The following is a 23,181-nucleotide window of genomic DNA, read 5'->3' on the forward strand; positions in this document are numbered from 1 at the left end:
AAATTAGTTCAGAACAAGCACTTTATGAAGCAGATCACTTTTAACATTTGACTCTGCCATGGTACATGTCAAGAAATACTTTGTTACAACCTTGTTCCAGGATGAAATTTCTTTACCTTGGAAACCAAGCAGAAATATTTGGGTTACTTATCACTCCCCCAAACAAAACAACAACAAAACTAAATAATACTCAAATAAGTCTTCAATTAATGTTTGAAGGTCTACCTATCAAAGTCCTCTGAGGAAAAAAGTTCTTCCTTCCAAAAACATCAAAACATGCCATTATGTTACTAAAGGTAACTTACGTTAAAAGCAGTAAAATGGAATTAGCAGCTATCAAAGTGATATTGGTTTATGACTTCAGCACCCTTTTTCACAAGGGCACCTTGCCAGCCAGCCACCTCCTGCACTAGTGTTCTGCCTTGGAGTTCACTGAACCTGTCTCCAAAGTATTTCCCATAAATAAACTTAACACAGTCATCCTCTGGGCAAAGCAGTTCAGGTGAGAAGACACGTTTGCAAACAGTGACCACTGTTCACAGGCAGAACAGGTGAGGCAAAAAGTTTACAAGGCTCTTTTGCAAGGCAGGTAGCTGATGTGACCAGAAAGATTTAGGCGAAAGATGGCACTTAAGCCACTCTGGTATGTCCTGTTGGCATCCTAGAGAGGCTACCACCAGATTATACAACTGGAGGTGTGCTGGGAGCCATAGCACAGAGAAGGGAGGACCCTGGCTATGGATTAGGGCAAGAGCCTATACAAGTGCAACATACTTCACTCTTTTTTAAGACAGGGCAAAGCAATCCGGAAGGCCAGCCAGTTTTCACCACCAGCCAGCTGTGGTAATTTAGGAAGAGCGGACCAGTAGCACTACAAAATTGTCCCAAAAAACATCTCACTTAAAGTGATGGCTGGAAAAAACCAGAGAATTGGGTAACATGCTGGGACCCAGAGAAAATTTAAGGCAGAATTCCAACTCTGAAAGCTCAGTGACCTGGCTTCTCCTGCCAAACCCAATTCTCCAATTCACCACTAGGATCAAGAATAAACCAAAGTCTATCAAGCTGACCAATCTTTGTACCAGTTCCACTGGTACCTTGATACACCCATCCCCTCAATTCTGATTATCCATTTAATTTTTCTCAAAATACAGTGTCATTAACTTTATATTCCTATTAGATTCCCATCCAACCCAGGACTCCGGGAGTAACAATCACTCAGACTGAGAGTAGATTGATTTTTCTGCCTAATCCACACCAGGGCATAATTACAGTGGGACAGTTTTGTGTCCAATAATCATTTTGCCCTGCATTACTATCTTTCTCCCACATTAATCATGTGCCGCATTTCTTCCTCAGCTGCTGAAGTCTGACCATCCCAGCAATGTACCCTAACCCCTGCCTGGTGTGTTACACAGTTAGGTTACTTCCATCTCAGCACATACTGGGCAGGTATGAGTGACCTCCTTTCCAAGGCTATAGGAACAGGGGCAGTAGGATTTTAAGCAATGTTCCTGAGGTCACATCACTATTAAATAGCACACTCCGGGGCTGGGGATTTAGCTCAGCGGCATAAGCACCTGCCTTGCAAGCAGGCGGTCGTGAGTTCGATCCCTGGTACCGATAAAAATGAAAAAGACCAAATAAATAAATAAATAAATAAATAGCACACTCCATAGCTAAACTTAGGCCTGACTGTAAACCCTAATTCTCTTAGCCATCCTGCAGCCCTGCTATGAACTAACTTAATGATCCTTCGCAAAATACTGATTACAAAGGAAAATAAAACAAGAGTACAGACATACTTTCTTTTCGTATTTGCTGGCATGGGTCAATTATAAGGAAAAAATCATCAGAAAATCTGCAGCATGAACAAGTAAGAGTAGAAGCCTGTAGGAGTAACGGTGGAGCATCAAAACCTCACCAGTTCACATCAGAGGTATGTTTCTTCTAGAGTTGGCCTTATTTCTTCAGTACTTGGTTCCCTGTAGCTTAAGAACTCTCACCAACCAAAGCCTACATGAGGAAGAATATTATCCTCATACTATCTGTCTTGTGACAGTGCTACTTGAAAGGAATCTTATATTTTATATATAAAATATCACAAGCATAGTTTATGTGGATGAGGGTATGCAATAACTCACTTTCCACTCCCAAACACTCACTTGCAGGAAAGTGAAACTCTACCTGCCTGAACAGCTGTGGAAGAAATCTACTACCACTTCAAAACATCCAAGACCACCATCACCTAAACACACTTAAGTCAATGCTCAATTCTTTTCAGAAGGTGCAGGTGACCCACTGACTTGCTTCTGAGAGCCAGTAGTCTGAGCTGTACAAAAGGCAAGCAAGTAACCCATGTCTCAGAGACTACACTCTGAAAGAGACGGCTCACCTGCGCAGAAGAACCACACCAGGAAACAGTTTTTAAGTCTATTTTCTAGTCCATACAGCAAAAGCAAGGCCTTGAGAAATTTCATGTGATTCTAACAACTTATACAAAACCCTAATTATACCAACCAATATACACTGCCACCACCTCCCAAGATGAAATGGGCAACTGGTTGCTTTAGGTTTTAAAGGTGGCACACAGTTGAAATTCCAAACAACCCCTCATCTTCTCCCTCCCTGCACTTCTCCCTTTATAACTTTCCTAGCTGCACATAAAACATTTTAAAAATAAATAATCCTGAGCATTGTTACTCTCCAGTGGATATGCAAGGACTGTGCAGAGTTCAATCAAAAGCAAATGCAAACCCAACAAAGAAAGGCAAGCAGAGAGCAGAGCAAATTAACCCTGACCTATTGATAGGGAAAAACAAGCAACCACTAACTAACCAACCCAACCAGTCTCCCAGGCTCCTTCGGAACCACCCTGCCCCAGAGGGGCAGGCAGGATGCTCCTCATTTACAAAGCCTTCCCTTCCAGAAGCTGGTCAGAATCCTGACAATCTCCAGCAGCTGGTTCTACCGGAATCCGGGCAAAGACACCAAACAGGTGCAACCCACCAACTCTAATTGAGATCCTATTTACAATCTGGCATACTGATGCCTATTAGTGTTGGTAAATGCTAAATTCCACCTTTCTGCCTTTTTAACAGGAGTACTCTTCCACTCTTTCTGATCAGTATGAAAGCCTACCCATCTGGGAAGTGGGAAGGCTGAAATAGATAACCTAAGATAACCACAGTTTTTTAAACCACACACCTGTGGGTGCTCACAAGTTACTACTTGACCACAACGATCACAGTCATACAAGACAGGGGACCTTCTGGATAATGAAATCTGGACAGAGGCCAGCTTAGCAAAACAAGTTCCTAAAGTTGAAGAAATCAGTATTTAGTTACAACTAAAGCCTTTGTCATCTATCCTATTTGAGATTCTGCTAAACGTGCAGATTAAATGATGCAGGGGGTTGCCTTTCCACTGTACACTTCAATATGAAAATAAAACCTCTTAAGAAGGCTGGTCCGATGGCAGTGGGTTATCAGAACTTATTAACATTAGTGTCACTAAAGTTGGTATACCACCCCCCCCCCACTGCTAAATTTGACTGGCTTTAAAAAAAAACCTCTTAAGAAAGGAAAGCAGTCTTGGAAACACATGAACTTGGGGAAACCTCAGAAAATTCTTCCACTACTTTCCAAAACTTTCCAAAATTTTAGCAAAACCTTTGAAACTTGTGAACATTTTCCTTGATTCAGTTCTGTATCAGATACATGCTGTCCTGTAACATCCAAGTTTCTCAACAGTGTCCAAAACACTGGGAAAGGAGTTAAGACTGGATATGTGTCAAACTGACACGCCCATTGTACTGAATTGATCTGATCAGACATTTCTCAAGGTGAACTGAAAAGTAGCCCTTTGCTATTGTTTTAGACATGTAGCAAAGCACATATAGCATTAAAAGAACACACAAAATTCTCTCAGCAATGTATTCCTCCAGCTACTTAATCATACATGCCAGACACTCTTAAAAGTTACTCCCTTGCTGGGGCAGAGCGAAACAGACAGCCTGGTGCTTGGCATGGGCTCAGCTCTCCTGCTCCGAATTATTGCCCTGCTAAGTGCCTTGGTGTGGCATCTCAGTCACTTTGTCATCTGCAACAGAACCAACCAGATTTTCCGTGTACTCCTAGTTACTGACATTAAGTTACTCAAGGAGAACACGGTCTACGTTTAATTCTTCCCACCAACCTGTGTGCAGCACGTCAAAGAACCAACAGTGCTTTACCCCACCTTCCTGAGGATCTTCCTTCATTTAAGGGACCCCCCCCCACCTCTTGCTTAAAGATAAACTGGAACCTTTAAGGGCCTATCCATTTAGGTGGCCCCCACTGTGACTCTTACCTGTCTGGCCACTTATCACAGGTAAGAAGACAGACTATTGTGACTTTGCCCTTTTAAGTATTCTTGAGTCAAGACAAAAAGTGCCAAGCAATGAGCAAGTAGGCTCGACCCTATCTAAGTTAAAGACCCTTTTCTTTACCACGCGTTTACACTAAACTTAAAAACCAAGATCTTGTCTCTCCAAATACAAGACCCTGGAAAATTTCTGCCACAAGGGTAGAACACCGAGTCTACCTTCAGAGTCTGGTTTGACTCCGATGCGGGCTGCTATGCGAGGCTTAGACGCACTATCAAGAAGGCACCTGGCCGGATATCCATGGCACCACCTACAGTAAGCAACCAAACTCCCAGAAACACGGGTAACTTAGCCACCAAGGATCTGGATGTGAACTCGGGGCCGCTACGACGGTAACCATCTGCAACCATGCAGGTGGTTGCTACCATTAAGCTCGGTGATAGGCAGCGTAGTTGGGAAGCGATCTGGGGGCTCTCGGGGTGCGCACTGAGCAGGTGCGGGCGCGCGCCGCGACCAAGAGGGTCCAGCGCGGGAGAGGGGACGGTCCCTGGGGCCCGCCTCCCGGCCCGGGAGAGCAGACAGCCCGTCCTAATTTACAGCTCCGGGGCTTTGTGCCGTACAGGCCGCGGCGCTGGACAATGCGCGGGCCGGGGCGCCGGGCGCCCCCCGCGCGGCCGTGTGACTGTGCAGCCTCCCGGTCCGGGCCGGGCCTGCTTAAAGATGGCGAGCCCCGCGCGTGGCTCCCGCGGCCGCGGCCACAATGGGCGCGCCGGCCAGCCGGCCTCACCTTCCATCTCCATGTCCTCGGGCTCGCTCAGCTGCTGCTCACCCGCCTTCGGCGGCGGCTGCTGCTGGTGGTTCATGTCGGCCGCGGCCTGGGCCTCGCCTGCGGCCGGGGGCCGGGGCGGCGGCGGCGGGGCGGCCTCCTCCTCCTCCTCCCGCGCGTCGTCGGCGGCGGCGGCGGCCCCGGGGCGGCCCGCGGCGGGCGGCGGCGGCAGGGAGACGCGCACGTACTTGCTCGCGATTCGCCCAATCTCGGCGCCGAGGCGGGCGGACGGACGGCGGACCGGGCTAGGCGGCCTCGTCGCTCGCTGTGCCCGCCGCCGCCTTCCCCGCCGCCGCCGCCGCGGGACCCGCCTCCCGCCGCCGGGGCCGGGACTGCGGGGCGGCGGGCCGGCCGGGGGCGGAGGGCGGCCGGGCGCGGGCCGCGGACTCAGCCCCGCCTCGGGCCGGGCGCGGCGGGCGGGAGGCCTGGGCGGCCGAGGCGGGCCTGCGGGGCCGGGGACCGGCGGCGGCGGAGGCGACGGCGCGGGAGGGCGGCTGGCCGGGCGCGCTGCGGGCGCTGCGGCCTCTGCGTTCTCGGCGGCAGTGGCGACGGCGGCAGTGGCGGCGGCGGGACTCCGGCTGCGGACGCGGCGCCCGGCGGCTCGGCTCGGCTCGCTCTCAAAATGGCGGCGGCGTGAAATGTCACATCCGCATGGGGGGCCGAGAGCGAGCGAGCGAGCCGAGAGCGAGGAAGAGAGCGGCGAGCGGGCGGCGCCAGCGGAGGGCGGAGCGCAGCGGCGCGGGAGGCGGAGCAGGCGGAGGCCCGCCCGCCGCCCCGGAGTCCCCGCCCCCTGCCCGCCGCTGCCCTCCCGCTCTCCCGCGCTGGGGCGCGTTGAATCCGCCGGGTCCCATGCGGAGTGCTGGTTCGGCCGGCCCGGGGCTGCGGGTTCCACACGGGGCCCTCGGCCACCCGGCCTAGGCGCTACGGGTTCCACTCGGGCGCTCGGCCACCCAACCTTCAGTTACCCCACTTGGAGGCTGTGGGACCTCACCGCACCCCAAGGACCTGGGCTCCCGGCTTCGCTCGGTCACCAGCCCCGAGGACTTGAAAGCCCTACCTGCGGTCCCATGTGAGGCGCTCGCCTGGTTGCACGGCCCTTGGGCTGCGGAACTTTGCGGCGCCCCGTAGAGCTGGGACCCGCAGGCGGGGCCCCGGAACGCCGACCTCAGCGAGGGCGCTCCCCAGGCGGCGGGAGATTGCGCCGACGCGGCTTACACTGAGGCCCCAGGCGTGGGCCAGCGAGCCGGCAGTTGCAGTCCTTGTTTACAATCACCCCGCCGCCGTCGCAGATCTGTAGAAAGTGACCCCTGTCCAACGTGGGAGAACTTACTCCCCCAGCAGTTCAAGTCCGGCAAAGTTTAGCCCCCACATTTCAGTGGCTCCTCTTTTGGCAGGCTTGTGTTTCCTTCCCCTCTCTCCAACTGGACCAGGATTATCCAAGATCTCCCCACTGCAGGACCTGTTCAGCGAACACCCCCATTCTTCCTGTCCTGACCCCATTGAGACTGGTGATTAGGGTCTTTTCTGTAGCAGCCAAGGTAGTATGGCAAAGGTGTAAAAGTATGCAGGGCGTGTGTATGTGTCCAGGGAAAATATAATTTTGCCCTGTAAAGGTGGGGGAATTGGGATTCCTGGCCCACTCCCCAGCTCCCTTCCCCTCTCCCCTGCACTTCTCTCCTGTTAATGAACTGGCCATCTGCCCACACCCAAAACAATGTTTTGTTTACTTTTTTCTATCCCAACTGCTTGGGACATGAGTGCTGAATGACTTGGTTTGATTGAACTCACTAGGTTCCTTACAACCCACCGTTTCATACACTTGACAGTTTCCCACCCTTGAGCTGCCTGCCAGACCAAAGCAACTGAAGAGCACAACATCCAGTGCACCACAAATGGCCCCATTCCTTAGGTCACAGAAAGTACTCTTGCATTATTTCTAGTCTGTTTTAGTTTGGGATTTTTGCTTTTCTTTGTTTTTACAGTACTGAAAATTGAACCCAGGGCCTCACTCATACCAAGCAAGAATTTTACCCCCGCAGTACATACTCTCAGCCCCTGCCCCTTCTTTTGAGACAGGATCTCACTATGTAGTCCAAACTGGCCTTGAACTTGTGGCAATCCTAATGCCTTAGCCTCCTGAGTGTTAAAGTATAGATGTACACCTCTGTACCTGGTGTCAGTTCCCTTTAAAAACATTTTTTTTTTAATTGTGAGGGTCAAGGCTGCATAGGCTGCCCTTGAACTTATATATGTACTGTCAGGAGAAGCACTGGCCTTGAACTTGTAATCCTCCTGCCTTATCTGTGTGCCACACACCTGGCACACACCTGTATCTGGACTGCAACTGACAAGGTTAGTTCAGGTGTGGAATTTTCTACGTGTACCATCATGTTGATGCTTTAAAAAGTTATAAATTGTGCAGTGTTTCAGACTTATGGTTTTTTCGTTAGAAATACTCAAACCTCTCTACTCATATAAGGAAGTACTATTGGGAGGTGAAATGAGACACTAATGCATGCCGTCTGCAACACAGATGAAACGTCACACCTAATGAAAACAAAGGACCACACATTGTATGATTTTCATTTCTGTGAAATGTACCAAACAGGCAAGTCAGCTCATACAGACAGAAAGTTGATTAGCAGTTACCAGGGCTTGAAGTGTTAAGCGTTCCTCACTGGTAATTACAGAGCTTTTTAGGGGGGAAGGTGATGAAATATTCTAAAATTTGACTGAGCTGAGCATAGTGAGACATACCTGTGATTGATCATAGCACTCTGGGAGGCTGAGATAGGAGGACTGCAAGTTCAATCCCAGCCTGGGAAATTTAGCAACTCAGTCTCTTGGACTCTGTCTCTAAATAAAATAATAACAACAACAGTAATAATAAGGGCTAAGACTATATCTCAGAATGAATCCCCTGGGTTCAATTCACAGTACTGCCAATAAACAAATTAATAAATAATTCTGGTGATGGCTGCCCAGTTCCATGAATGCACCAGAAGTCATTTAGCAGTACACTTTACTTGAGTAAACTGTTTGGTACACAGATTATATCTCAATGCACTACTTTTTAAATCGATACAGGATCATGTCAAGTAATCTGTCAATGGACAGAGATAAAGATGAACTGGACTGGCGTGAAGGGGACAGGTATGTGCATACAGACAGGTCCACTGTGCTGTGCTTGCCAAGAGGCTGCAGTGGAGTCTCAGGGGAACCCCAGTGGACCTCTACCTGGCTTGTGCGGCTGGTAAATGATAGGGTTACTCACTGACAGGGCACAAACAGGGAGGAGGCACAAGTCTGCAAGAGACATTCAGCTTTACGTTGCTGGTCGTTTTTCAGGGAAGTTTCCTTTTGCTCTTTGGCACAGGGGCCTCAGTTAGTTACATGTGAGATGCCTGTTAGGCATCCAGGTGGCAGCGCATACAGTTAACTTATCAGTGATCTGGGTTGAAGATGTGGTAGTGCCGGGTACAGATGACGTGAGTGCAGAGAAGCCACTGAGGGAGGTAGCACTGGGAGATGAGAGCCAGATTTAAACACAGATCTAAGACACTAAGGAGACTGGAGTAGGCCCTCTCCTGCCCCTCACCTTGGTGGCCTCTCCCTCCATCCCACAACTCCTTGTTCATACTAATTACTCTTATTTGCAATAACTGCCTTTATCTGTTGGGTTGTGCCTCCTGCCCTTCAACCTTGCTATTACTTCTGTGATTAAATTATATTGAATAGCAAAAGGGATTTTGTAGTTGTCATTAAGGTCACTAATTACCTGACTTTAAAATAGAGATTATGGGACATGGTGGCACATGCCTATAATCCGAGAGCTCTGGAAACTGAGGCAGTAGGGTCACTGCAAGTTCAAAGCCAGCCTCAGCTACATAGTGAGTTCAAGGCCAGCCTAAGTTGCTTAGTGACACCCTGTCTCAAAAAGAAAAAAAAAAGATAGAGAAGAGAGCCACATGGGCCCTGTGAGAGCAGGTTGTCTTCTCTGGCTTGTGACAGAGAGGTGTGGCTACAGGGGAAATGCACTGGTGCAATGGAGGAGACCACTCGGAGAAGACAGGAAGGTTGCCTTTGTGAGCTAAGAGCAAAGCCAACCCCCAGCCAGCAGCCAGGGACCTCAGGTCTAAATTCTGCCAACCCAAACAGGATTGTTCTCCCCAGAGCTGCCAGGTGACTGCCAGCCCTACCCTCTCAGGACAGCCCACTTGGACTTTTCTATAGAGCCAGAAGACCACAGACAAGATTGAACCCATGCCCCTGTGCATGCTGTTGAATGGGTGTCTTAAAATGCTTCGTTTAATCCTAATTTATTATGCAACAATAGAAAACAAACAAAAATGACCTATGTCTTCCCTCCTAGGAGCTCTTTGAGGGGAGAAGCTGACTTATTTACAGCTCCACACTTAAGACATGGCACACAGGAGATGCTCAGGGAAAGCTGCTAACTGATTTCACTAAGCTAATGCTTAGTGACTGCTCACTGGGAGGCAAGGGCTGCTTGAAGACCATGGCTGAGACTCGGGGTCCATATGTGTTCAGGAGGTCTCCTCCCACCCAGCTGTGCACACCCTTCGGATGGGAGGTAGCGGAATGCAAGTTCATCTCCAGGCCACCACAGCTTCTAGAAAAGCAACACCAGAGCCCTTGCAGGCCTCTGAAAGAAGCCCAGACTCAATTATTCCAGAGGGCTCTGCTAGCCTGCTTTCTTCTTCCCTGTGGAATTGTGCCGGCAGCACATAGTAAGCCCTTTTGCATGCAGTGTGTGTGTGTGTGTGTGTGTGAGAGAGAGAGAGAGAGAGAGAAGGGGGCCCTGCAAAAGTGAATCCGCTGAGTAATGCCTGCTTCGCTGGAGGTTTAACACCAAGGTGCCTCCAGAAGACTGCGAAGCACCACTGGGAGCAAGACTAGGGCACCACTCCTGGTCACTGCCAATTTTTAAAAAAATACATAACATCTGTCCTTTTTTTTTTTTTTTGGAAACTCAGGACCTGAGGAAGAGAACAAAACCAGGGTGACAGGAAGCACCAGAGCGGCTGACTTGTCATTAGGTAGAAAGAGCAAAGTGCAGGGAGGGGCCACCCTATCATTATCCTGTGAGCAAAACATATTTTGCCACTCCAGGGGCCCTGTGCCATGACTTGGCATAAACAGAGGGTTGGTTTTTCTTCTTGAACACCAAAATATTTATCTAGAAGTCTCCCTGGCTGGGATCTGAAACAGTAATGGCGAACCTTTTAGAGACTGAGTGCCCCAGTGGTCACCCAAAACCCACTTACTTATCACAAAGCGCCAATGCTATGATTAACCCTGAATACTAAGGTTTTAGTTTAGAAAAAGCAACTCATAAACTTGGCCCACGTGCCAACAAAGAGGGCTCTGCATGCCCACTAGTCTGAAATAATAATATATCACGGGGGAAATGGGATTAACAAGCCTTTCATTCCCTCCCATAAATAAGTTTGTAAATAATCCATACCAGGAAAGATGACCTAATTCCACACCACAAGGTTAGTGATGAGGATTTGGGTTTAGAAGAGATAAGGGTCTTGGCCAAGGTCCTGTGACCAAGGTCAAGTAGTTTGAAAAGGTCAGGGGCTTGCAGGTTCAGAGGCACAGGATCCAGATCCTATATAGGCTTCTGCAAACTTCAACATGGGAAGTTCAAGCAGCCTCTGAACTCTGGGTTCTTAGGGAAATGGGGAATATGGTTTATATCTGAAACGGTAACAGTAATATCCAGAGGTTGCTACATAGAAAAGGCAAAACTAGATGAGAATTTATCAGGGCTTAATGGTGCACGCCTATAATTCCAGCACAAGAGAGGCAGAGGCAGGAGGATCCCAATGAGTTCAAGGCCAGCCTGGGCTACATAATTGAACTCAAAGCTAGCAGAGACTATACAGGGAAACTATCTCAGCCCACACCCCCTCCCCCAAATAGATGAAGACCCAGGTTAGGTTGTGAATCATGATCCACCCTTCCTCTCAGATCTATTTATGGGCTAAATGTCTACTATGTGCTGGAGACTGTGCTGCCTCTGGCTAAATAAATAGCAAAAATGGCACAGACACCAGACATTGTGATACAAGTCTGCAGGAGGAAAATGGCAAACTCAAGAAACTTATCTAGAGCTTGTCTCAAAATAAAATTTTAAAAGGTTCAGGAGTGTAGCTCAGTGATAGAGCATTCTCCAGGCTCTGTGTGAGGCCCTGGGTTTAGTCCCCAGCAGCCCCGCAAACCCCAGCAACACGTGTAAAAACACAGGGTGCTGGGAGGGGTGAAAATGTGTGAAATCAGGTGAAGAAACAGCACAGGTTGGGGTCATGTTTATTTTTAAAAAGTGGCTCTCAATCAGGTATGGTGACACACACTTATAATTCCAGCACTCTGGGAGGCTGAAGCCAAAGAATTGCAAGTTCAAGCCCAGCCTGGGGAATTTAACAAGACCCTGCCTCAAAATAAATGACAAAGAGCCAGGCAAGATGGTGCACATCTGTAACCGCAGACCTCAGGAGGCTGAAGCGGGAAAATCACTAGCAGTTTGAGGTCAACCTGAGCTACATAGTGATTTCAAGGTCAGTTGCACTACAAAGTGAGACTCTATCTCAAAAAAATGATAAAAAGAACTGGGGTACACACACCTGTAATGCCAGCGCTCAGAAGGCTGAGGCAGGAAGATCACTGCAAATTTGAGGCCAGCCTGGGCTACATGAGTTTAATTAAGGCCAGGGTGAACTGCACAGTAAAACTCTGTCCCAGGGGCTGGAGATTTAGCTTAGTGGCATACGAGCCTGCCTTGCAAGTGCACAGTCGTTTGATCCCTGGTCCGATAAAAAAAAAAAAAAAAAACAGAGCTGGGAGTGTAGCTGAGTAATAATGAATACCAAATCTTCAATACCAAAAAAAAAAAAAAAAAATTAAATCAGGCATGGTGGCTCACATCTGTAATCCCAGCACTCGGAAGACTGAGACAGGAGGATCTTGTGAGGTTGAGACCAGCCTGGGCTACAAAGTGAGCTCAAGGCCAGCCTGAACTGCATAGAGAAACCCTGGCTCAAAAAAATAAAAAAAAATTTAGCCAAGAAAAAAATTTAAACTGGATGTGATGGCACATGCCTGTAATCCCAATACTTGGGAGACTGAAGTAGGAGCATCATGGAAAGCTCAAGACCAGCCTGGGTACCATATTGAGTTCAAAATTAGCCTAACCTGTATAGTGAGACCCTGTTTCAAAACAGCAACAAATTAATACAAAAATCAAAAGCAGCACAAACAAATGATTTGATAGGATGACCAGACTGGCTAGTGAGTGGAATAAGAGTCAGTGAGAACACAGGCTACCTTCAGTGCTGCTCTTTCCTCTTTTTATTTACATTTTAGGAAAATTAGTCAAACTGTTAGCTAGACTCCTGGTCAGACTCTCTGTAAGAGAATGATAGAACAAAGGGATATTTTCATTATGTGAATTTGGACCTCAGGATAAGCACTCACTTAAACAACACCATGAACCGTAATAGGCTTTTTACTAATTGGATTATCCCAACTCTACAAAGCAGGTGCTATTATGATCCCTTTTTCTGTAGGTGAGGCAACTGAGGCACAATCAGGAAGTTAAGTAACTAGCTCAAGGCCACCTAGTCAGGAAAAGAGGAAAAGCCAAGGACAAGCACAAGCAGTCTGGCTCCACATACAAAGGAAAACCTGGAGACTCATTTAATGCCTTCCCTCATCAGATACATGAATGGATTGATTGATTGATTGATTAGAGGTTTTTGGGGGAGGAGTTGGGTTTTTTTTGATACAGGGTCATGTTATGTAGCCCAGGCTGACCTCAAACTTGAAGAGATCCTCCTACCTCAGCCTCCTGAGTGATGGAATTACAGATTTGAGACACCAAACTCCATTTGTTTGTTTGTTTGTTTTTGTGGTACTGAGGATTGAATCTAAAACCTTCACACTGAGCTATATCTCCCACCCCTTTTATTAATTTTGAGACAGAGCCTTGATAGGTTGCTAAATTGACCAGGATGGGCTTGATCCTGTGATCCTCTTGCCTCATCTTCCCAGTGTGCTGGGATTGTAGGCATGAACTAAACACCCAGCTAGAAATCTCAAAAATTTAGAACTGTTTACAGGTGTCTGGGGATGTAACTCAGTGTTAAGAATGTGTGCTTAGCATGTATGAAGTTCTGGATTCAATTCCTAGCACTGGAAAAAAATAAATAAATCCTATGGTTAGACTATTTTCTCACCCATGTTAGAAAACACAGTCCACTTTTGTCAGAATTTTTTCCCTAGTACCATAGAGCCTAAAGCCTTCACACTGAGCTACATTCACAGCACTTCTTTTGAGGCAGAATGTCTCTATGTTGCCCATGCTCGATTCAAACTTGCAATCCTCCTGCCTCAGCTTCCCAAAGTGCTAGGATCAGAGGTATATGCCACCACACTGAGCTATAAACTTATTGTAGGTTAGGAAATCAAGGCACTGGCACAGCTGATGTTCACACATCTCAAAGGTGGTTAAGAATCATGGTAAATCTTCCCCTAACTCAGTTACACACAGAATTACCACCGGAGTAATCTGGCCATTCCACTCAAGAATTCTAAACATTTACAAAAACAAAACCTTGTAAAGTTAGGGGTGTAGTTCACTGGCAAAGCACATGCTTAGCTTGCATGAAAGCCTGAGTTCAATGCCCAGCTTCACTAACACAACAACAGAAAACCTACCTAGGCACAGTGGTGCACATCTGTAATCCCTCTACTCAGGAAGGTGAGCCAAGAGGATTGCCAGTTCAAGACTAAGGCCGGCCTAGGAAGCTTAACAGTACTCTCCAAATTTTTTTTAAATGGCTGGGTATAGAGTAGAGTGCTGCCTGAGTTCAAGCCCTAGCACTGCAAAACAAAAATGAAAACATCTGTGTTGGGCTGGGGATTTAGCTTAGTGGCATGAGTGCCTGCCTGGCAAGTGCAAGTCTTGAGTTTGATCCTCAGTACCGCACACACACAAAACCTGCGTTATTCTCCAAAAAGATAGGACCAAATAGCATTGGCAAAAAATAAACCCTATGTTTACATTATTTTCTCATCCATGTTAGAAAACTCAGTCCATTTTTATCAAAATTCCTTCCCCAGTACCACTAGGAATGAAACTCAGGACCTCACAAATGCTAGCCATGCAGTCTACAGTGAGCTACACCCCCAGCACAAACATGACCATCGGCTGGAGATGCACAAATGTGATCTATCTGTTCAGTGAAACATTATTCAGCCCTGGAAAGGAGCAAAGCGCTGGCACACAGTACAGCACAATAAACTGTGAAGACGTGAAAGGCAAGTGGGGAATGTGTGTGCTCCCTGGGGCCTCCTTTGGGCCTGATGGAAACAGGAAATAAATTACGGGGGTGGCTGGACTAGGTGATGAATGGGCTAAAACCGTACTGATGGTAATTTTTGTTTTGTGTATTTCATTCTTAAAAAAGTAACAAGGTAAAGATGTGAACTAGGGTGCCAATATTCCCCTCGACCATAGCCTTTCCTGTTAACAACTACATCACATCTTGTGTTCCGGTAAAAAGCATTATGACCCTTGTTTTACAGAAGAGAACACAGGCACAGCAAGGAAGTAGTGGGAATGAGATTCAGACTTGGCCCTGACCCTCACATAAATCGGGGTACCACATGCCACCCAGCTCTGCAGAGCTCCTTGCTTGGGATGGGCAGCTGTGGGGGCCTCCTCCCTGTTGATGCATAGTCTGGGTAGCTCTGCTGTGGGGCTGTTCTGTGCTTCGTAGAGTGTAACCTTGGCTGCTGTGCTCTGCTGTGAGAACAATTTTTACTGAAGGACCAGTGGTCAATTCATTGACCACACTGCTTTACTATGCCTAACTATAAAACAAATTGACCTGAAAATAAAAATTCTTTTCAGGGAGGATGTGGAGAATATCTATGTATTAACAGTAAAATCGTGGGCCAGACGTGGGCCTGTCATCTCAGCTTTTGGGAGGCTGAGGCAGGACCAGCCTGGGGTACGGAGTAAGTCCAAGGCCAGCCTGAGCTGCACAGTGTCTGTCTAAAAATAACAACAAAACAAAAACTCCAAATAAATAAATTTAGGTATCACCTATCCCAGCAAGCAGAGGCGCTCAGTAAGGAGTCGGTGTTCCTCCTCTCCTTCCCACATTCCCTCCTGTCTTTTTAGGCTTCCTTCCCCCTCCACCCTCTGGGCAGAAGCAGCCGCGATATGGGATGTTCCCTGAGGATCTCCATCTGAGCCTTTCCCAGGCACCGCAGCCAGCTTTGCCCTTGCTCTGAGCAGGGAGATCAAATAACTCCCTTCCTTCAGGCCTGGCCAGACCTGGCCCCTTCCTGCCATTTTCTACCCCACCTGGAATCTCAGGGCCTTTCCCGCAGAGCGTCTTCCCCTGCCTGGAAGCCTGAGGCTCAGGTGACACTCCTGCAAAGGGTCTCTCTGGCTGGGCCCCATCACCGCATGTTATATTTACCCCTCATTCACCGGATGAGTTGCTGTTAGCAGCTGCTCACCTGTCACTTTGACTAAAAGCAGGGATGAGCTAACACCCTAAGCATCTATCTTTTTTCTAATAAATCTGAAATGTGCTTTTTTTTTTTTTTTTTTTTTTTTTTTTTTGAGACAGGATCTTGCTATGTAGTTCAGGCAGGCCTTGAATTTACAGGGATCCTCCTGCCTCAACGTCTCAAATGCTGAGATAGGTTACAGGTGTGTACTGCCACACCTAGTTTTTTGTTTGGTTTTGTTTTTAGACACAGTGTTTATCGTTCACTCCAAGTACAAATGGGCTGATTAGAGGACAGAGGTAAAAATCTCTGCTCTCAGGGCTGGGGATTTAGCTCAGCGGCATAAGCACCTGCCTTGCAACAGGCAGTTGTGAGTTCGATCCCTGGTACTGATAAAAAGGAAAAAGACAAAAAGAAAAAAAAAATCTCTGCTCTCTCCAATTACTTCCTTCTGTGCTAAATCAAAGTGACTTTTCCCCATAATTTTCTCAAGTCCACTTAGAGAATCCTATAGGTCTCATAGGAGTTTTTTAGCTGGGTGTGGTGGCACGTGACTGTGATCCCAGCCAGCACTCTGATATGAGAATGCTGCAAGGATTGTAAATTTGAGCCACCTGGGAAAATTAACAATTCAGTGGGAACTGCTCTCAAAAAAGGGTCCAGGTGCCGGGATTATAAATCAGTGGCACAAGTGCCTGCCTGGCAAGCACAATGTCCTGAGTTCATTTTCTGGTACAAAAACATAAAAAGCTTGGGATATAGTGCAGTGCAGGGAGAAGACCCTATTTCTTGGAGAAGTGGGGCCTCTATGTGTTTATCACCTATCCCCAGGACACGGAGGTACTCAATATCTGAGCCAGCTATGATGGAACATGCGTATAATTCCATCACTCTGGAGGCCAAGGCTGGAGGATCGCCACTTGAGTCCTGCCTGGGTAAATTATTGAGATTCTGTCTCAAAATAAAAAATGAAATGGGCTAGGAATGTAGTTTAGCAGTAGAGCACTCTGGGTTCAATTACCAGTACCACTCCGCCCACAAAAAAAAAAAAAAAATTAAGCCACGCAATAACGTGATTGATTGATTCTTCGACAGGGACTAACTATGTAGCTCAGGCTAGCCTGGAACCCATGGTGATCTTCCTGCCTCAGCCTCCCAAGTATACTGGGATTACAGGAATGCACCCCATGTCCAGTGCAACATAAATGATTTATAAACATGTATGACTGTCATTGTACAAAGAGCAAGAGGAGGCAAAACTGTGAATGGCTAAGGAATACAGCATAATGGGAACCTCTGGAGGGGGTGGGCAGTGCTGTGGAGTGGACATGCAGGGTCTTTTAGGTGCTGACAATGTTCTCTTTGTTGCCTATGTGATGGCTGTGGGATTTGTATGTACCTGAAAGGTCATCAAATAGTGAACCACAGATTATTGCGCTTTGAGTAAGCTGACTCTCATTATTCAAATTTATTATAAATAAGGCGTCTACAAATTCATTGTATACATTGCATTAACAAACACCAAACCACTGCTCTTAGGGAAAACAAAAGGTGAGTCTCCCGTAAACCTCTGGTCACACTTTTTTATATATAAATTTTTTAATATATTTAAATATAAATATATTTTTATATATAAATATATATATTCTATATAATTGATTCTCTAAGATTGAATGCACAGCTGACAGCACTAGAGCTCATATCTGCATGAAGTTTGTTTCTTTTCTTTCTTTTTTTTTGCGGGGGGGCATCAGGAATTGAACTCAAGACTTCATGCTTGCCGGGCAGACACTGTGTCTCTGAGCTATATCCCTGGTCTGAGGTAAGGTCTTGTTCTGCAGTTCAGGTTGGCCTTCAATTTGTTAGATACCCTAGGCTAGCCTCAAAATTGAAGTGATCCTCCTGCCTCAGCCTCCCAAGTGCTGGGGTTGATCTATATCTGCATTAGACATGTGGCAGTCTTTTTGTCCTCAGTAACACAAGAGAGTATTTAAGCATGATACTTGGTGTGTGTTCTAAATAGTGAAATTGCCAATGAAAAAGCACAAAAATCAAAACTTGTAGCACTAAATAAACTGCAATAAGGATACTTTGTTTTGTTTGGTTTTTAGTACTGTCTTGAACCCAGGGTCTTCACACTGAGCTATACCCCAAGCACTCTTTCAAATGTTTCATTTTGAGGCAAGACCTTCTTAAATTGTTCAGGCTGGACTTGAACTTATGATTCTCCTGCCTCAGCTTCTCAGAATACTGGGATCACAAATGTACACTGTTACACCTGGCTAAAGTTTTGGTTATCATCCTGCATCCAGGCCCTGTGCAGTGTGGCTGGACCAGGTTTGAATCAAGTGCTACACAGTTTTCACTGCTCCCAGTTCATCAGCACGTAGCCTCAGGAGTGTTCAAGTACTGGTTTATATATGACATCTAATGAGTAGGTAAATTCACAAACGGAAGTCACAAATAATGAGGTCATTGTATAACCCAATTTAAAAAGTTCTAAGAAAATAGGAGCCAGGCTTGGTGGCATACACCTGTGAGTTCTAGGCCAGCCTGGGCTACATAGTGGATTGAAGGCCAGCCTGGAATACACAATGAGACCTTGACTTAAAAAACAAAACAAGGGCTGGGGATTTAGCTCAGCAGCATAAGCGCCTGCCTTGCAAGCAGGCGATCCTGAGTTCGATCCCTGGCACCGATAAAAAAAAAAACAAGACATGAAAATAAAAGTAACCCTGGCGGGCATGATGGTTTACACCTCAATCCCAACACTCGGGAGGCTGAGGCAGGAGGATTGTTGGGAATTCGAGACCAGCCTAGGCTACAAAGTGAGCCCAAGGCCAGCCTGACCTGCATAGAGAAACCCTGTCTCAAAAAAAAAAAAAAAAAAGACCAAAAATAGAAATAAATAAAAATAACCCAGTCTTGCACCTCCTGAATCCCAAGGCACCAGACTGGTTCTGCCAGGGGTAGGCAGCGGGCCCCCCTGACATGGCCAGGACTCCATGCTGGACATGATACTTAACTCTTCTGTCTTGTGGTACCAGATGCTCTCCCACTAAGCTAAGACCCCAGACATTCTTTAAGTAGCAGATTGAGGGGTTTTCAGAATTTTTCCATGGCTGGTTCTTGCTCACAACTCAAACAACTTTAATTTCAGTCCCAGAGCAGTTTACCAATAAGGCTTTCACAAGTGGGATTGTTTCTTTCAACATTTCCTGAGGCTATTCTGTTACCACCGAGAGACTTTTCTTAAGGAATAAGATGGTATTGCTGGGGCATTTTCCAGAAAGATTTCCAGAAGGGCACATTTTAGATTTCTACATGTCCAGAGAGTATCTGGGAATCGGAGCGGGTGTGCAGTTGGTGCCTGTGCAGGTGTGTGTGTGCACACTGGGGGCACTAGGGATGACACCTTGGGTTCCAACTGGGAGCCCTGGACAGCCACTGCTTCTGTGACCGAAGTCCTGCTGCTTACTACACAGGGCCACTGGGAGTCGGCCGCAGCAGCAGAGCCACTTGCATGCCCTGCCCAGGGCAACTTTTTCCTGGAGCCTTAGGACTGTCTAGTACAGAGCTGGCTACATCTTTCCCTTTCCCTTCCCTCCCTTGCTGTTTTTGCTGAGGGTGAAACTCAGGGCCTCTCACAACCTAGGTAAATGCTCTGCCACCAGTCCATATCTCCAGCCCAACACATCTACATCATTTGGGAAAACAGCCTTTCCCCCAGGACTAGGGTTTGAACCTAGGGCCTTCTCATGGAGCTTTATTCCTAGCCCTATTAAAAATTCTACTTGTAGCTGGGCATGGTGGCATAGACCTGTCACTCCAGCACTGAGGTGGCTGAGGCAAGAGGATCACTGTGAGTTCGAGGCCAGTTTCGGCTACAAAGTAAACTCAAGGCCAGCCTGAACTGCATGGCGAGACCCCATCTCAAAAAGACAATAAAAAGGGGCTGGGGATTTAGCTCAGCGGCATAAGTACCTGCCTTGCTAGCAGGCGGTCGTGAGTTGGATCCCTGGTACCGATAAAAATGAAAAAGACAAAAAAAAAAAAAAAAAAAAGACAATAAAATAAAATAAAATTCTACTTTTATTTTGAGATAAGTTGGTAAATTGACCAGGCCGGGTTTGAATTTGTAATCCTTCTGCATCAGTCTCCTAGAGTGCTGGAATCACAGCAATGTATCACTATGCCTGCCATGAAAAACATTTCTAATCCAAGCTAAGGCAGGAGATTGCTTGAGCCCTGGAGTTCAAGGCCACTCTGGGGAGCACAAAAAGACCCTGCCCCAAAAACAAACAAACAAACAAACAAAATCTGCTCCTAGAGGGACAGTTTTTTTCCTTTCTTTTAAAATCCATTTTATCTCAAAGAGAAAAAAAAAAAAAAAACCAAAATTTCTATGGGGGCAATAATGGTACATAAATTGCACATTGTCATTCCCAAATTACTCAGCCAGAGCACAAGACATCTGCATTCGATGTTCTGTTTTTTTTTTTTTTTTGTCAGGGATCAAACTCATGACCACGTGCTTGTCAGGCAGGCATTCCATGTCCTGAACAGTGCCAGCACAAGGTAGACAGTTTCCTATTAAGCATATAGTTACAATACAAATAGCCATTCCATCTTAAGTATCTATTCCCCCAAAATAATAATATAGAGGCTTATAGACTTGTACACAAACTTTATTTGCTTTTTGTCTTTTTGAGACAGGGTTTCACTATGCAGTTCAGGCTGGACTTTGATTCACTTTGTAGCCCAGGCTGGCCTTAAATTCACGACCATCTTCCTGTCTCAGCCTGGATTAGAAGTGCCGGGATCACAGGTGTGTGCCACCACACCAAGTCAGTAATGTTTACAGCAGCATTGTTTACTATAATTCAAAAGTGAAAGCAATGAAATGTCCACTAGCTGATGAAAGGATACATAAAACACAGACTCCATACAATGGAATTTTTTATTTTATTTATTTGTTTTTCAGACAGGGCTTTTCTAAATTGCCCAGGCTGGGCTAGAGCTTGTGATCCTCCCATCACAGCTTTCCAGAGTGGTGGGATCACAAGTGTGTAACACTGTACTCAGGACACACAGTGGACTATTATCCAGCTGTAAAAAGGAACAAGTTTAACCTACTACAGCAAGCTGCACAATGAAAACATTATGTTTAGTGAAGGAAGCCTGATGCAAATGGCCAGATTATATGGCTTGATTCCATTTCCACAAAATATCCAGAAGATGCAAATCCATGGACATCAAAAGTAGGCTAGTGTTTGCCTGGGGTTGGTGGAGGGAACAAGATTCACTGTAAATAGTCTCAAGGGATGTTTTTAGAGTGACAGAATTAGACTGTAGGTATAAACCAGCTATCGTGACACAGAACTCTCATCCCACCTGCTATTTGGGAGGTTGGAACAGGAGGATCCCAAATTCCAAACCAGTTTGAGCAATTTAGCAAGATCTTGCCTAAAAATAATATAACAAAAAGTGATAGGGAATTGGGTGTGGTGGCACACGCCTGTAATCTCAGCACTCTGAGAGGCTGCCGCAGGAAGACTTCAAATTTGAGAGTATCCGGGCTGGGGATTTAGCCCAGCGGCATAAGTGCCTGCCTTGCCAGCAGGCAGTTGTGAGTTCAATCCCTGGTACCCATAATAAAAAAAAAAAAAAGTTGGCCCCCAAATGTAGCTGTAAAAAAAAAGAATTTGAGACCAACCAAGGCAGTCTTTTTTTTTTTTTTTTTTTTTTTTTTTCTTTTTGAAACAGGGTCTCACTCTGTAATTCAAATTGGCTTTCACCTCACTCTGCAGCCCAGGCTGCCCTCCAATTGATGATCTCAATGCTGGGATTAAAGGCGTGCACCACCACACCCGACCTAACCTAGGCAGTTTAACCCTTTAGCAGACCTAGTCTCAAAATAAGTAAATAAAGGGAATGTAGCTTGGGGCCGAGGCGTTGGGTTCAGTGTGAGAAAAGTGCCACTTTTGCCACTCAGTGGCAGAGTGCTTGCTTAGCAGGCATGAGGCCCTGGGTTCATTCCTAATATAAAAAGAAAATTATATATATGGATGGTTGTACAAACATAATCAAAATTATTGAAGTAGGTGAGATAATACATGCTGGTAATCCCAGCACTCAAGAAGCTAAGCCTCCTGGACCTAACATTCCATAACAGTTTAGGTCACATAGCTAATCCATATCTAAAAAATACAGTCAGTGAATTACATACTTAACAGAGGTTAATTTTTCTTTTCTTTTCATTACTGGGGATTGAATCCAGATCTTTGCATGCTAGGCAAGTGCTCTACCACTGAGCCATATCCTCAGCCTTTTCTTTATTTAGTTTTTAATTTTGAGGCAGGATCTCAAGAGGTTGTTGAAACTAGCCTGAACATCTGGCTTCATTTTTTTTTTCTAAATCCAATCATTTCCGGCTCTGCCCATGCCACCAGCTTGTTCACCGACATCCCCTTGGCCTCAGTCCTGCCAGAGGAGGAAGACTGCACAGGAACATGGCTTCAGGGGACAGGCAGACAAGCAAGGCAGAGGGAGGTGATCGAGGGGCACAGACCCTCTATCATGGAATCGATCACCAGCCTGGGCTTTGCTGTCACCAGCCCCACTGCTTCTCCAGGTGAGGAATCCTAAGCCATGGCAGGACTGCCCTTCCCCCAAACTAGTTATTCTGAAAATGAGACAGAGCAGCTAGCTGGGCGTGGTGGCTCATGCCTGTAATCCCAGCACTGGGGAGGCTGAGGTAGGAGGATCCTTGCAAGTTCCAGACCAGCCTGGGCTACAAAATGAGCTAAAGGCCAGCTTGAGCTGCACAGTGAGACCCTGTCTCAAAAAGACGAAAAAAAAAAAAAAAAAAAAAAGACAGAGCAGCACCTATGGACAGGGAGCCCCATTCCAGGATGGCAGCCTCAGGTCCTGGATCCTAACACTTGCCACACACCAAAGTGTGTGTAGCCCACTGCACCTGCTACAAAATGTCCCAAATAATGATAGTGACAGTGAGCTCAGATATTTATTTGTCAATCCTGTGAGAGCAGTGCCCAGGGCAGCTCCACACCAGGGCTCAAGGACAATCTGGGGAGTTAATGAATGAGTCTGCAGGACAGTGTGAGCAAATGCCCAGGCTATGATGCAGGCGGGGACTCAGGGATGTTTTTACTTCTCTTTCTTCTTTTTTTTGAGGGGAGCAGCAAGGTCTTGCTATGTAGTCTGAACTGTTCTTGAGCTCTGCAGTGACCCGTCTGCCTCAGCCTCGGAAATGCTGGAATTACTGTCATGTGCTACCATGCCTGACTCATCTTCACCTGTAAAATGGGATCCAACTCCCAAAGCCAGGAGTGGGGCTGGTGGGTGGGGCAGGTGCAGGCCTCCCCTACTTCCCCACCTGGAGCCACTGCCCATAGTAGGTGTAGCACAAGGA

The 23,181-nt window shown here is 46.7% G+C and overlaps 1 protein-coding gene across 5 annotated transcripts in view; it reads right to left on the reverse strand.

The window, feature by feature from the left end:
- The window catches only part of Usp7 (ubiquitin specific peptidase 7), a 61,605-nt gene extending 55,757 nt beyond the window's left edge, over window positions 1–5,848 (reverse strand). For 2 of the 5 annotated variants that reach the window (XM_063226488.1, XM_063226487.1), the window contains exon 1: window positions 5,154–5,848. In XM_063226488.1, coding sequence (XP_063082558.1) covers window positions 5,154–5,229 — 76 coding nt within the window. In that variant the 5' untranslated portion in view covers window positions 5,230–5,848. The remainder of the gene's footprint in view (window positions 1–5,153) is intronic. The other 3 variants (XM_003477746.5, XM_063226489.1, XM_063226490.1) reach the window with 3 other exon arrangements.
- Window positions 5,849–23,181: the final 17,333 nt, after the last annotated feature.

This window comes from Cavia porcellus, unplaced genomic scaffold (assembly GCF_034190915.1).
Source record: "Cavia porcellus strain 051 isolate PalLab524CR breed Dunkin Hartley unplaced genomic scaffold, mCavPor4.1 scaffold_16, whole genome shotgun sequence".
NCBI classification, from domain to species: Eukaryota; Metazoa; Chordata; class Mammalia; order Rodentia; family Caviidae; genus Cavia; species Cavia porcellus.